Genomic DNA, 16,957 nt, shown 5'->3' on the forward strand with positions numbered 1-16,957 from the left:
GAAAGCCTACAAAAGAAATCATGAAAGGCAGGGACAAAACTAGAGACAAAGGATAAGGATACTTACAGTCTAAACCATAATGGCTAAAGTAAGGTAAAGTAGGATTTTGCAGCCAACATTTATTGAACTCATTGTTGGCCTTACTAACCCGATATACCCCGATACTTGCAAGCGAAGGGTGTCAATACTTCTGTATGCATTCGTTACAAATCACCACTCCAATAAAAAGGGTTACTAATGTGTTGGCTTGATGAAAATAAACCTCTCATTTCAGTCATCCGAATCTTTTGATCCCCCATATTCCATCAAGATCACCTATTTAGCCCCAAGCTTCTTCTTCAAGGTAATTAAATCTTTAACTTTCATCATCTGGGGAATCAAGGAAATCCAACCTCTGTTTTCCTGGTTGGAGTGAAAGAAGAAATTAAAAGGCTCGACAGAAAGCTCTAACCGAGCAACAAAGGAGATGACCAAGAAATCCTACATACATCCATCCAAAAAGAGACTACTAGGTAAGGGAAATTGTAGTGTGACAAAAAAGGTCCATAATCCTTTTCCTCGGAGGCAAGCAAAACCCCCTTTTAAACGTTGATTCAAAGACAAGTCTTTCAAACACTTGATAACAAGCCTGGAAATGAGTATTAAACTCCACAACCCAATTGCTGGGAATATTATAGGTAGAAAGGAAGGTTTTCCTCTCATCATCGCAATTCTAAGGAATCAACGATGAGGGAAGATTTCGCAAACTAATGGCAAACATCGAAAATTAGAAAAGCTATACTAATGGCAAAAATAGCGACACCCCATACTAAAAGGCAGATAAAGCATTTATGGAGGAAATGTTTTATTTCAAATAAATGCTTATTTATTTACCAATTGAGAATTTAGAAGTAAATGGAAATGATTAGGATAGCTAAATTCCTAAGTCCAAAAATAAGGAAGAAGGGGAAGTCCTATGATCCCAAGAAAATAGGACATGACACATCACCAAAGTAGGCCAAGTCACCCAAGCCAAGAAAATAATGGACTAAGGAAGTGGGGGAAGTCCTAGGATCCCAAGAAAATAGGACATGACACATCACCAAAGTAGGCCTAATCACCCAAGCCAAAAAAATAATGGACTAAGGAAGCGAGGGGAGTCCTAATGATCCAAAAGAAAATAGGACATGACACATCACCAAAGTAGGCCTAGTCATTAAAAGTTTGATTATTATTGAATTCTCTACTCAACATTGGATCAATGTAGATATAAAAAAAGGCCAAGACTCCAATTGGGCCTTATCCACAAAAAAACCCAAGATGAGGCAAGACATGGGAACCCAACCAAATCAAAAGATGATCATCGAAGTATATCCCAAGAAGGATGGTTGCGAGTATCATCCACATAGCATACCTTAATTACAGTTTAAGCAGAAAAAAGACCTCAAAGACCTATCAAGTTAAGCCCTCAGCATAAGGCAATCCCTAACATTTAGGGAGAAGATAAACTTAAAACTAGTATGGAGAATTAAGGAACGACAATCCAAGGCTTCTTAAAGCCACGTTTCCTAACCTCCATAATCCTAGGTCAAAATAACTACTGTCAACTAAGCAATTACAATTCTTCATCCTTAACTCATGTAAAAAGGTGGAATCAACTAATCCTCCGTGATGAGGGCAAGGAAGGCCATTTCAATCACTATTCTCAACCAAAAGAACACCTTGAGGGAGACAAAAGATATGATTTTCCATATAAGCTCTAACAGTTCTCTAATTTGGGTTGAATCTTTCACTGACTTAACCACCAGAGTGCCATTTCTAGTTAAATGCTGAGGTAGTCATTATTGTTTTTGTCCAAGGATAGTTCGTGTAATGACCCATTAGAGGGTTTAGATTTTATTTAGAAATTATTGAATTTCTTAATTAGTTTTGTTTGGAGGATTTTTGCCAATTAATTGTTAATGTGGCAATTTAGAGATTTTAATTGAGAAAATAGCATTTAATTATGTTTATTATTGTGGAAATTAAATGCAAGGACTTAAAGGTCATTTAAGGATTTGTTATTAAGATTTAATTATTAAATAGAGTTATTATTATTAAGAGATTAGTGATTCCATCCGTGAGAGGATTGGGATTAAAGTCTCCTAGATATAATAGGAGAAGGAGTGGGTTTTAGGGCTGCTTTTCTCACGAGTATTTATATATGTTGTCATAGCATTAGTTCTTCACGCCGTGAAGAGTAGAGATCGCATAGAAGAAGAAGCAGAAAGTTTAAGAAGTAGCAACAGTGAGTTCAAGCTTTGCATAGGAGGCTCTCATGAGATCATTGAGTTGATTAAGGAGATCGCAAGACAAGTATCCTTTCCCTGTAATCCTTTCTTACAGGTCTCGGTTGAGTTTTGATATCAGATTCTTGAGTTATAACAGTTCAGTGCATGTTTATATATATATTTACATGCGTACAGCGAGTTCACAGCAGGCATGCATGATTTCTTCCAGCGATTCTTATAAATATTATTGTTGAATCATTCATAAGTTTGTTTGGAATCAATTGGGATTTGTTTTCTCAATATTTCTTTCGGAATGGTGTAGTAATGTTAAGTTTGTAATTCAAGATATCATCTCTGTTATCGTGAGTTTTATGTCTGATAAGATCTCAGTCATTCAAATGAGTCTTGTGTCATTCAAATGAGTTTTGAGGCATCCGAATGGATTTTCAGTGTTATCGTAAGTTTTTCCCTTATAATGTATCAGTCATTCGAATGAGTCCTTTGTCATTCGAATAAGTCATGTGTTATCGTATCATTCGTATGTGTTTTGAAAGTTTTGAGACTAGCATTCGAATGAGTTTTTTTGTCATTCGAATGAGTACTTGAAGATTTGAATAAGTTGTTGCTTTGTATAGTCTAGCATTCGAATGAGTCTCTCTGTCATTCGAATGACCCGTGAGTATTCCATTTTTTTCATTTGAATGAGGGTACTATTGCATTCGAATGAGTCGTTTTTTGCCAGTTCAAAAGTTGGAAAATTGCCAAATTCATTCGAATGAATTTGTGAGTCATTCGAATGAGTCCTTGATCAGATCCGAATAACCTTTGTTATATCATCTATCATTCGAATGAGCCTCTGTCATTTGAATGAGTTTCTGTCATTTGAATGAGCTTGTTGTAGTCCATTTTTTCATTCGAATGGACTGCTGCTTCATTCGAATTGCTCCTTATTCTTCCTCAATCATCCGAATAGTATCATATGGCATCCGAATGGCTTCCAATAAATTCTTGATGCAAGTCTTAAATTTAATATAAATATTCAATTATTCAAATATTGAATTTTTATACCAAGATATGATAAAATCCAATATGTCATGCCATGCCTATACTCAGAAATTTCAGAATCTTTGTATCTCAATATAGTTGGTAAAAAATCATATACCATGTTTAGCAGTTCATTATGACATGGTTAGCATTATTTTGTGAGATTATTGTGCATACACATTTGTATGAGCATTGAGCATGACTTTATATGGAGCACTACATATCGTGTGCCAGCATTTATATGAGCATTGCATTATGCGCGCCAGGCGGCTTGTCCGCGGGGATCCCATTAGTATCAGTTCAATTATATCTCAGTTATGAGTTGCTCGCCTGATGTCAACCAGGGGGCTAAGGGCATATTGCCCACAATATGTGCTTATAGTTTTTATGTTTGCAGGATTTAGATCAGGCAGGTATGTGTTACAGTTATGTGAGCCTATGTGCCAAAGTTGCATACCTGCATTTAGTTTACAGTTTATGTGCATTACATCTTGTAAATGCAATCCAGTAATTATTATATCTCTCAGTACAAGTTCAGTAAGTATTTATCAGTATCGATATTTTCCGATTCAGCTCCAGTTATTCTTTCCAGTTTATTACTTGCTGAGCTTTGTAACTCATCTTGTACTCTTCACCATTTCAAATCCTAGTGGAGGAGTATCAGATGTGGGGCCTAGCAGCAGTGTCCAGTAATGTGTGTACGCGGAGCTGCTCAAGACCAAAAATGTCTGGGAGTTTATTAGTTGGTGTTTTTATCAGTTTAGGTTTATTTTATATTCCAGTTTAGGGATTTTTCCCTTAGATGTAGTTTACGATTTTCAATTGATGTTGACTTAGAATTTTATTTCAGTTGATTGAGATGTTCAATTGGTATCAGATTTTAGTTTATCAGTTATTTTATTTTGTTCCCATTAGCACCTCTTCTCAGGCAGATCTAAGAGAGTGTTACAGTTCGAGTCTAGCTCATCAGCACATATGATCAAAGTTTTGTTCAAGCCGCATAAATTTAATTGGTGACTGGATCATAGCACCATCACTTTGATAGGTTTTATTACACTAAACTTTAAAAATGATCAATTTTATGTATAAACATTCAAATATATATATAATGCCACGATAAATTATTTAATTGGATAAAACTCCATTAAAATGGAGAAATGTGCAATCTAATGTGTGAAACAAGTAAAATAGATTGCCATTAGAGGTGTGTAAAATTTTGATTTAACCAAAATAATCGAACTAAATCGGTCGAAATTGTTAATTCAATTCAATTTGGTTTAATTTTTGAAAATTTTGATTATTTCAATTTAGTTTTTGTGTTGAAAATAATCGAACTGACCAAATTTTCAAAACAACATTATTTTTTACCCATACTATCTCACTAAAGAAGAAAAGAAGAACAAAAGAAAGGAAGAATCAAAAAAGAATTGAGACCCCTTTGCCTTCCCCTTCAAGGGCCTTTGCTTGTTGTCCCTACTTGAATTGAAGAACCAAGTCTCTCTTCAGTTATCATCATCTTAACTTATCTTGACCCTTCCTTTTTGGTCCAATTGGTGACTAGTAAGTTGTGACGAACCCACTTTTCCCCTTTTTTAACTGGCGACCGGCGACCAACCCACCTCACTCCATCTTTTTTGCTCCAACAGCGACTTGTGAGTCACAACTGACCTATCTTTCCCCTTCCTCTTTACTCTGATCATTGACCCGCAATTGACCCACCCTTCCCCTATTTTTTTTCTCCAACCGGTGACCCAAAGAGGTGAGTTTCAGACTTAATTCTTGTAGTTTTAATTTTTAATTATTCAAGTTAAGATTTTCACTTTTCAATTGTTTTAGTGGATTTTTCTATTTTCTTGTCTACTTGCATGAGACTAATTTTTCCAACATTCTTCTAAGAGGCTGACACTTACTTGATAAATGGCCTCAACACCATCATCTTGCAATGTAAGTATAGTATGTTTTCGAATTGAATGGGGGTTAAATTGAAAGTTTCATAGTTTTACTGCACGGAAATATTCTGTTTGTCTCTAATTCAAGCATGATAGAAATGATCCTCTTTTTTTTTCATTTGCATTACGGTTTGGTAGTTTGTTCAATTTCATAATACAGGAAACTAGAATTTGGTTTAAAAATTCTGGGAAAACATACCATATTACAGAAGTTCATATTCTCTAGTAATATCATGTATGTTAAAGTGGTTTACAGAATATTTGGCTCTTAAGAAGGTTTCATGCATGCTTCTCTTAGCAAGAATTTGCATGGTGGCAAGCTACATTGGCAAAAGCTGTAATGTCCTCAGCTGCATACTTGTACTTGTGTTAATTCTTCTACTTAAAAAAAGGGAATGCTGTGCACATTTTTTTTTTAAGTGTGTAGTTGTATCTAACTTGGTGGAGATAGAATTATGGACTTAATCGAGTTATTTTCCATTGGGATTGGATTCCAATAAAATATAGGCAAATTACAATTGCCGGTTTTATTGCTTGATTGTAAGTTGCATGGACTTCTTGCTTAATCTTCTACTATAGTGTATACGTTGTTACTAATTTTTTTTTGGATTCCGCTTTATTATTGGCATCCTCAGCCACCCCGTCTCTGGAACTATACTGAGAAGGTAAATCGAAGAATGGGTCAGAATGACCAGGGTGGTAGACCTTGGCACCACTAATGTCACTCTCATGGTTCTCCTCCAGAAGAAAGCATTCTACTTCCCCTAAGAATCTAACCCACACTGAGAACTCTAGACAAGCTTTCAGTCTGCCCCTTTGTCACTCAAGTATGCCCCCGAGTGCGCTGTTACTAATTTTTACAAATATGAAATGTGGGTTTTTTATTAGCCTTGGACTCCAGTCCATTTGGTTTTTTTTGGTTTTGTTGGCTTCTTCAATTTTTTTGACTTTTCAGTTTTGTCAATTTTGTTGGTTTTTTTATTTTTTATTTTTTTGGGTTGGTTGAATTTATTCGCTCGATTCAATTTTTTTTTAATTTTGTTTAATTTTTTGGTTTGTATGATGAGTTCGGTTCAATTATTTTTTACACAATTTCAGTTTTTTTGGTTTGAGCATTTTGGCCTGTTGGGTGCAGACCAACAGACCAAAATGTATACGTGATTTATTAGGACATTGTATACGTGATGTAGAACTGAGTTTAGATTCAAAGTTTAGTATTCTTTTTATAAGTTACCTTTTAAATAATGTTGTTTTAGCATGGAGTTCTCAAGATTGATGGGACGAGCTTTAAGTTTTTTCCTTTTTCAGAAAAATAATAAATGTTTGAATTACTTTTAAATATTAGAATAACATGCTAGAAAATTTTAAGGTTTCTCAGATAGGTTTTGAAGAATCTGGTTTGGTCGGGTTTGGATGAATTAGGATCCGGTCCAATTCCAATTGAATTTGGGCCGGATCTTTATGTGAATTGAACTTGGATTTGGTTGACAGCTCTACTCTAAAAAAATTTCAATTAAAACAGCATTATGCTCCAGACAAAGGTATATGAAAGTTGAACAGCAAGATGACAATAAAGTCACAAGGAAATTTCAAGAATGCAACAAATTCTCATATAATAATGCAGCAAAGAAAATAACTAAAGAATGAGGAAAGGAGCCGCACCTTCTTGTCCCGCAGGAAACAACATCCCAGTTCAGAATTACTCCCACATTCTTCTGTAGAAAAGCTCAGTATTTTTACCCGTTGTTAGAGCTATTGCATGCTAGCTACATGGATCTTTCTGGTAAGTCAAATGCAATACATTTACATGTTCTAAAACATGGTGACATTGAAACATCCATCCTTCCTTTGATGGCTGCAGGATCAGCCACATGTTCAAATTATGTTACCAATGGGACAGATTGGTGAAAAAGGAGGATTCCCCATTAATGAAAAAAATCATAAGCATAAAGGATTTTCTTTGTCACTCGGAAGGCTCCCTGGATGAAGCAATGAGGTGATTCTTGGCAGATTGGAGATGTGTTCATTTTATCAAAGGCCTATGACTATTTTAGGCCTAAGGGTTCTTTCAAGATTTGGGCCAAGGAGGTTTGGGATTCTGCCATTACCCCTAAACATGCTTTTATCCTTTGTAAACTAGCTTACAAAGGATAAGCTAGTTTACTTGGATATGGACAGAACCTGTGGGCTATGTGGTATCAGTGAGGAAACTATACAGCACATCTTCTTCCAATGTCCAGTAAGTGCAGAAATTTGGGGCATATTAAATCGTGGATAGGCATTCGAAGGACATTGTCTACGATCTCTAGTTCCTTGAAATGGTTAAAGGAGGAGGCTCGAGGGACATCTTGGCAGGCCAAAGCTAAGAGGATTGCTCTTGCTTGCGTTGTCTACCTCATTTGGTCAGCTAGGAACCGGCTCATTTTTGAAGACCATAGACTTCTCATCGATTGTATTGTTAAAAGGGTTAAAACACATGTATACAGGGTTATTTTTTCTTTGTATCCTAATGTTTTGTCCCAATTTGTGACCCTAGTTTCAGGAATTTAGAGTTGGTAAGTTGGTGCTCTTGATCTACCTGGATACACCCAGAGTATTTGTATTGTATTTTGATCATTTATACATATTTACATTTGATAAAAAAAAAAATATGTTACCAATGGGACCAGGAAATTTCCTTTGAGGCTGCCAGGATAAGGATATACGTTTTACTTTGGAACACTGTTAAAAAGAAGTCTCTTCGTTTTGTGTTGTACAATAACTCTTATCTACCAAACACTGCTATGGTTTACCTTCAGTATGTTATCCATCCCGCCCGCCCAACCCCCCCCCCCCCCCCCCCCCCAACAAGAGAATATTTAAGAATATAAATACAAAGAAATAAGGATCGCTAGGATTGAAAATTCTGTGTCTTGCAACGAGTAACCAATTTATTTTACTTTTGTAGTTTGCCAACTATTAATTAATAGGAAGAGAGTAACTGAGCAATATAAACACATTGGAAGAAAAAATTATGAACCTACATGCAACCATCTAAACTAGAAACTATCAACAAAGTTAGCCGTTTAGGATCACATAAAAACTAAACTTCAAATAAAATACTCCGCAAGATATTTATATTTGTGTAATTTCCTAACATTTATCGTTCAAATATTACAAGTTCTAAATAAAAAGAGAAGATTTTATTACAGAAACACCATTTGTAGAAAACAGATCATATTCTAGCACTACAACAGTAAAGCAAGAGATAGATACTACCAAGGGGGATTAGAACCATCTCTTACAGAAGGTGACCTAGAATCCAAGCTTCCATCTCTTCCCAACCTTGACATACTCCTTTCAGCTTTTGGAGTACCTACCCCTGGGCTAGCACCTCGGTAACTAGCTCGAAGAGATTCATCAATAGAACGTGTTGACTTTGCAATTGCTTTTCGCATGAACTTCTGAGCAGCAGGAGAGAGTGTCCTTGCACTGGGACTAGCACTTGCTCCTCTAACTGGTGATGGCAATGGTGGTTTCTGGAACATCTTCGACCTCTCTCTCAATTTACGAGCAGCCTCCCTGGATAATGAATGGGCCTTGACATCTCTAGAAGGTGGCAAAGGGATCTTAAAATGCGGTCGTTCACCATTACCACCAATGCCAATTGGCGTATCTTCCAATTCCAGTCTCAGTGGTGTCCCTTCAATTTCTCCCCATGTGATAAAAGGGGACTCTCCAACTCCCGGAGCCGGAGAAGGAGTCCGAACAAAGCTATATCCATTCTCAGCTGTCTTGGACGATTCAACATAAAATGGATTCGGGGTCTTCCTGAGGTCATCCAAATCATACTTTTTCAGCTTATCACCTTCTCTGTCTGCCAACGATAATGGAACCGGGGTTGCCCCAGGAACTGGGGTATAAAGTACTGCAACAGTATCTTCCTCCTTTGGCCTATAATCCATCATTTTACCATGAAACCGGGTACTGGATCGATTAATTTCTTTTGTCAAGCCCTGAAGCCTCTCTGCTCTTTCCTCCTCAGTCAATGGAGCCTCACCCCGATCGGATGGATTATACATCAACAAATTCTTCGCCGTGTAGTTCCAGCCTTCCAATGTACTAACAGGCTGATCTGAAGTCCCATATCCATCCGTAATTCGATCCGTCTTCGCATCCCCAATCATTCCCACTTTGTCCTCCTCACCTTCCGTCAAATACACATACCTCTCTTTCCTCTTCCTATTCACTTTCTCCATAATTTTGGAAAAACTATTATTGTCGTCACTCGTATACCTCCTCAAGAACTCATCAAGATTCAAAGAAACATCAACAGAATCTTGATTCCCCTCTTCAGAATCAAAACCACCCAAAAGCTCATTTCGTTCTACACTAAGCGTAGGCGTTGTACCCAATTCAACAAAAGGAGTCGCTACTCGTAAAGAGGTGGAGCCAGGGGTTGTTCGAATACTACCTTGCGCGGCCGCCGCCGCCGCCGCCTTCTTGCCGACACGGCGCTCCATGATCTTCAACTGGGCATCGCGGATCTGGAGAGGGTCGCCGGAGCGAACAGCTTCGAGCCAATCAAGGCGGTCGCGAAGCTTGGGGATGTCCGGAAAGAAGTCGCGCTCGATGATCTTCTCGATGGCCGCCACATAGGTGTCCTCGTCGAGCACCGCCGGCTTTTTCTTTGGTGGGTTCGACGAAGAATCGCTAGGGTTTTGCTCCGATTTCACGGAGAGATATGGCGACGGCGAAGAGAGATGACGCGGCGATCGCCCCGGAGACGAAAGCATGGTTGTAAAAGAGAGGAAATTAAAGGGATTTGGGGGTTTAGGGTTTTCTCTGAAACTTGCAAAAAGGGGTGCAGAAAAACGATCGATCGATCGATCCAACTCTACTGATGGAAACTGAAGAAATTGAAACTCAAAACAATTTGCTTTTATGAGAGAGAGAGAGAGAGAGAGAGAGAGAGAGAGAGAGAGAGAGAGAGAGAGAAAACCAAACCAGAATCGGATTGTGAATTGTGAGAGGAAGAAGGCGCTATCTCTAATCTCTATCTCTCGCCCTGTCTTTGTTTTTATCTGTTGATTCTGTTCTACGCGCATCCGGGAGTCTTTATAAATTGAAATAATTTGTTTTTATTTTCATATTTTTATTTTCGTAAAATATAGAAAGGAAAAAAGAAAAAGAATGTTTTGAATAAAGTTCCTTTTAATAATAAAGATGTGATCAGTAATAATATTTGAGCATGTTGTTCCATAAACCCTAGCATTTCAAGCATTTGGAACTAGCATTTTTGTAAATAAAAATAAAAAAAATTAATCATCGTATTTTTTTACGATTTCGACCCCGTTTGTTACAACTTAATTAAAGAAATTATAATTTCTAATTTCTCAGATTATAGTTTCTAAAATTTAGAATAAGTTGTGAACTTTTTGTTACAATTTCTCAAAAATTATAGTTAAACAGTTGTGGTATTTGATACCATAAGCTGCAAAATAACTTATTTTTGTATAATTGTTCATAATATCCTTAATAATTATAGAATGATAATTTAAAAATTAATTAGTGTATATGTATAAGTTCCAAGTGTTATAAAAAAATTAATTAGTGTATAGAGAGAAAGGGAAATGGCGAGAAAGAAGAAAAGATTTGAAAATGGAGATGGCGGTGGAGAAGAGAGACCCTTAATTGCGTGGACAGAAGAGTAATTCTTTATTAAAAACAGGGGCAAATTTGTCAAAAAAAATGTAACTATTTAATTAGAAGTTGTAGAAACTGGAGTACTCCAGTTTTGAAAAAGTCAGCTTCTACCCCTTCTAAAAGTTAATAAAAACTATAAGCTAGAATTCTAAAAATTAAAACAAACACTACATACCCACTTTTTTGAAACTATAAACTAAAAGTTACAACTTTTAAACTACAACAAACAGACCCTTCATCTTAATAACTTTTAACTTTTAATATAAATATCTCTTACATATTAATTTTTTTAATTAGCTCTTAATTTTTTTTAAATTAATTATAATATATTATAAAAGGATAAAAATTCATTGAGTGTCCTGACTAATTCAAAGAATGTTATAACTAATTTTAAAAAATTAAAAATTGATAGGATAAATTTTAAAATTCAAGTAGTTTCTGATAGGGATGTTTGGTTAATTTATCCTTTTTTATTACATTTATTTTTTTTCCTTTCAAATATTCTAATTCCAAGCATAGTTCCATCAATAGTTAGCTACCAAATTAAATGGTTTAATGTAAATAAGAGATAATTGTAATTTGAATGAAGATATACAATCCCATTATGTTTTAGTAATAAATTTTAGAATTTTGACTAAATGTCTTTTACTAGGTTTTCTTTTTTTTGTTTAGATATTACTAGTACGTCTTCAATTAAGTAAGCTTTCCATAGAATACATTAGAATCCCCTATGACCTAAATTTAATTAATTAATATAGCTATGGTTTAGGTTTGAGCATTCTTATGTGCCAATCCATATTGAGTATGCATGTTTTTAAAAAAAAAAAAATAGTTTTCAAGTTAATTCAAATGATCAATTTGTGGAAAATATAAATGGTAACATTGGGAGTCCACTTAGCAACACAAAATACTTGAAATGACCACTTTTACGTGACTCTCGATACTTTTGAATAACACAAAATACTTGACTAAGGGTCCAATATGCACCCAACAACGAAAAAAAAAAGAAAAAATCACACACACATTCATCCAATCAAATGCAAACCACATAGCCACGATGTGCAAGGGAAATCTAGCCATGAGTGATGTCTGCGATTTGACAACAACATGACATCAAAGAAAATGTTTGTTAAGTGTTAATCAAGGAACACTTTTCCAGCCATAGTTGGACCTCAAGATAGAGCAAACCATGGCACCATAATTGCCATCACGTTCGGAGAATATGCATTGCCATAAGTATTGAAGAAAGCCTAAGTATAATATCTAAAAAAAATAGCAAATTTTGGATATTAAAATTAGACCCAAAAAGGGATTTAGTGATAATTTGGTGAATTATTGAGTCTCTAGAGAACTCTAGGAGAATTAAGCATGAATGTATGAAAAATGTGGTCCTAAGTGTAATTTGTTGAAAAATTGTAAAATGGGCCAATTTAGCTAAGTTAAGAAGTTAGCATTGAGTGCAAATTTTGATCAAATCGAATAAAATTAGGCAAAACCCAATATTGGGTTTCATAGATGGGATTGAGGTGAACCCACATGACCTAATTTTATAGAAAATCATCAAGCAAATAAAAAGTTATTCGAGTCTAAAATTGATCAAAACACATAATGAGTTAGTTGGATAAATTACTTTAAACCTAAGTAGAACTCAAACGAGATCGGGTTAAGATAAACCTGATATGCCCTACAAACAGCGGATAATTTGGATATGGATCAAACCCAAGTGGCAGATTTGGGTTAAATCTACAAATGGTATCTAGGTCAAATGCATACCCAAATGGGTTAAAACCAACAATCCAAAAGCAAAATAATCAAGGCAAAGAAAAGGCAAGGCAATGACTAAGTAGGGTGCCCCTTACTCGGTCGGATCAAGCTACGAAAATGGTCCCCTATTGAAGAACAACTAGCAAAAATGAAGCATCATTGCACAACCCAAAAATAGACCAACAAGGAATGAGCAAAACAAAAGGAGATTAAGGCAATGACCGAGTGGGGTGCGCCCTACTAGGTCATGAAAATCAAAAGCTATGAAGATGGTCCATTAGTAAGCCAAAAACGAAACAAATCAAATAAAGAAAAAGAGAAAAAAGCCAAAGGAAAACATGGAAGTCCTATCGCTCGTGTAATGACTTGCCTTTCCTCGACGTGCCGTTATTCTCGAGATTTTTTTTTTTTGTATCATTATAAATTCCTCTATATAAAATCCCCATATATAGATATATTCATCATTCCATATGATAAGCTAAGGAATGGTAACTTAAACATTTGTGGAAGCTAGTATCGAAACTTGAAGGATATCGTAATTCCATACAAACACAAACATACACTACTGTTCCCAACAGTTAATAAATTACAATATCCGATAGGGGAAATAACATATAAAATTGTGCTTTAAACATAGGGAATAGCATGAATTGAAATTAAATTACATTTCAGCCACTCTTTTTCCCTTTTTACTGCTTGATTTACATGAAATGTGGAATATTCCAGAGATAAAAGTTCAAATTATAAGATGAATCTTCTAAGTGAGGGTTAAAATAAATTTCATGAATGAATTATGCTTAGGCATGAATAAACCGACACTCTATCATAGCTTTTACCAATATTCTAGTCCCAGCGCGAAACCCTAAACAGACATCCCAACAATTCTTACTTTGGGAAAGATCCATCTCCTGCGCAAGAGACTTATGTGGTTTTCCGGCAATTCTCACTTTGGGAAAATGCAGCTACGCTACTAGGGCAACATCTCATCCCACCATAGTCAATATGGATGACACAATTATCGATATGTTAATAATATCATGCTTAATGCAATATCACCATTACCGAGTGTAACACCCTGCCTTGCACAAGCGTGTCACTATAAGGGAATTTCTAAGAATCTTTTTTTTTTTCAAATCCATCACGCGCGGTGCCATAATAACTATCTTCACTTGTAAATAAAACACCTGGCATATATAATGGCTAGCGCCCGCAGTGATTTCAAGAACAATCTTCGCATGCAGATGGAATCCCGAGAACTCCAGTTTTGCCCGTTTAACTAATCAAGACCCATAAGCTTAAAAACTAAACGAGATATATTATAACGCAGCGGATATATTAACATCAAACACCGTGGCTCTTACATAGTATCTTCACAACAAAATACGTAATACAGTCTACCAAATGATAACATCACCACCATACTACTGTTCATACATATACAAAAATAAATACTAACGCCTCTGAAGTGATACAACGACTAACAAACAAGCACCATTGGCCCTCAACTGGCCCTGTCCTCGCCCTAGCAGCAGTCCCTAGCTGGAACGTTGAATGTTCTAGGGGCATAACCCAGGTTAGATGATAAAACATCTAAGTGATGGCATGAAACAGTTTATTGAATGCATGAAAGATATACGAGCATGGCATATACAGACAACAACGACAATAACACGTCTAACTTGAGAAATCTCCCTGACATACTCAACCTCCTGTGGAAAATCCATTCCACACACTGTTGGGGTTGACCTTGCCGCGACATACTTAATCCTTGAGTGCCTTACAGTGTCATTCGTTCACCTGGATTAACCTTGTCCCATTTTCAAGAAGACCCGATCTTGTCCCCCAATGACATAACCACGACACGAAAACCAATACCTTGATAATATGAAAATCACATGCCATGCACAGACTCTTTTATAAATAAAAACAGTTGATACAATATACTATATATTCAATATGCATACGATGCCACAAGTACATAAGTAAAATGTCTATGTATAAAATCTCAAGTTCTTGAAGGTATAACTGCTCACCGGAACCGGTTCAATCACATGCAACCTAAGCTCGGGAGGGTAAAATCGCTCACCTGAACTCACTATATGCACACCAAGACAAGGTAAGACTAGAATCAAATCACTCACATCAATTCGGAAAAGACCGGTTGTCGCCTCAAAATGTTTGCCAAGTCACAAACACTTGAACTTATACTCAACCTCGAGTTGTGATACTTCCTAAACATCAAATTTAATTAAGGAAGCATCAAAATCTATTTTCCTCAATTTTTTCATAATTTTCTCTATTTTTCTCTCAATTTTCACCTCAATAATGATGTGTGATTTTATGCACAATTAATTCGAGCAAGTGTACCCTAGTCAAATATGCATATAGTGATGAAAAGATGTCGATCCCATGAGTATTAGATCACAATACCAAAATAATTTTAATTTAATCTAAGTTGAACTAATTAATTAATCGGATAAATAAAAATAAAAATAAATGAAAAACTGAATTCTTTATGAGAAAAATTAATTAATAAATGCCCTAGGGTTTTAGATTTCATTTAATCTAGATTATGTAATTATCTATTCAACCAGATTCAAAACCAAAAATACCCTTACAGTATTTTATAATTATTTGCATATGATGGTGGATTTCCCTCAATTAATTAATAAGGTTTTTCAAGTCATATTAATCCTTTATTAATTCAATTTCACTGTCAGATTTCTGAGCAGATATCAACAAAAAAAATAAGCATTAAGTTCTTTAGAAATCTCTAATCTCGGAAGAGGATTTGACTCACTAAGCTTCCCCGATTCTCACACATGAGCTAATCATCTTTCGATCTCATAGTCAAGCATGTGATTTATATTGTCTATGGATCTAATTTATAATAATACTTTAGTCAGTCATGCATAAATCATTAAATCATTAAAAGGTAGCCAATTCTTTAAAGCATTCAGCACAATAATATAAAATCCTCATGCAAATAATAATCAGGTTTTGAATCAAACAAAACAAATAATTACATAATTTCATAATTAAAATCCATCCAAACCCTAGTTAAAATAAATTAACTAGACATTATTAAAATAAAAATAAAATATAAATTAAATAAAAAATAGAGAGGCTCCCTACCCAGATCTAAATCAGATCTGGGTCGCAATTGCTGGGTTCAATTCTTCGATCTGGGTCGCAATTGCTGGGTTCAATTCTTCCTTGTCCGCGGTTCAATTTCTTCCTCGTCACTGTGCGCCTTTTCTCTTCAGTTCCTCAACTGTGAGCCGTTCAGAGCCTCTTTTTTTCTTTTAAATTCCCATCCTTCCCCGCTTGATTCCTCATATAATTATATATATATATATATATATGCGTGGCCTAGGCTTCCAATTTGGACTCCATGCGCTGCTTCAATTCTTCCTCAACATGCACATCACTTTTTACTTTATAATAATAATATAATATTTTATATATAATATAATCAATATCTTATAATATATTATATATAAATGTGCACATGACATGCCTTAGTACACGTTCACGCCACATTAGTATAATATATAATATATATAAATAATATAATATATTATTAATTATATTAATTTATAATATTAATTTTAAAACTAACTTTATAATATCATTTTTTTTATGTCCAAATCTTCAATTAATGTCCTTTGCTGGGTTACTACAAAAAATATCAAAATAATGTAAAATCTATATAAATACACATTTATGTAAGAAAAATAACATAAATTTAAGATAAAAATTAGATAAAAATATATAAACAATTAACCCTATCAAATACCCTACACTTAACCTTTTGCTTGTCCTCAAGCAAAGTAAAAAAGAAATACAAAATAAATAATTCAGTTTCATGATGGGTCAAAATCAAGAATTCCAATAACATATCAACGCATAATTAATCACAAAATTGGTTACCATCCCTATTATCATACCAACTTTAAATTCAAAAGTATTAATTGAAAGAATTAGTCATGTAAAATCATCACTTTTGATGCCATGCATACTTCAAAATTAATTCATGAAACATTGCAACTAACACAATTAAATCATGTAATAGCTTCTTTTTTTTCTTTTTTTTTTGTATCATCCCATTTTACTTCAACTCTGTTTAGGCCTAGCTTTGAGAAATAATCACAATATTATTCTCACATAATCAATCATGCATAATCACAAAATCCCATGAATTTTATCAAGAAGCATATATTTCAACAATCATGATAATCCGATATAATCAATTCATTTTCCTTA

The 16,957-nt window shown here is 35.0% G+C and overlaps 1 protein-coding gene across 1 annotated transcript; it reads right to left on the reverse strand.

Annotated features, from left to right (window-relative positions):
* Window positions 1–8,330: 8,330 nt before the first annotated feature.
* On the reverse strand, window positions 8,331–10,297 carry LOC127812318 (uncharacterized). Its single transcript, XM_052352745.1, has one exon. It carries the CDS (start codon window positions 10,015–10,017, stop codon window positions 8,497–8,499), a length of 1,521 nt encoding a protein of 506 aa, XP_052208705.1. The 5' UTR covers window positions 10,018–10,297; the 3' UTR covers window positions 8,331–8,496.
* Window positions 10,298–16,957: the final 6,660 nt, after the last annotated feature.

Source organism: Diospyros lotus, chromosome 10, assembly GCF_014633365.1.
Source record: "Diospyros lotus cultivar Yz01 chromosome 10, ASM1463336v1, whole genome shotgun sequence".
Classification (NCBI taxonomy): Eukaryota; Viridiplantae; Streptophyta; class Magnoliopsida; order Ericales; family Ebenaceae; genus Diospyros; species Diospyros lotus.

Excerpts from the sequence above, each read along its gene's own strand:
- LOC127812318 (XM_052352745.1), bottom strand. The coding sequence starts at position 10,017 with ATGCTTTCGTCTCCGGGGCGATCGCCGCGTCATCTCTCTTCGCCGTCG.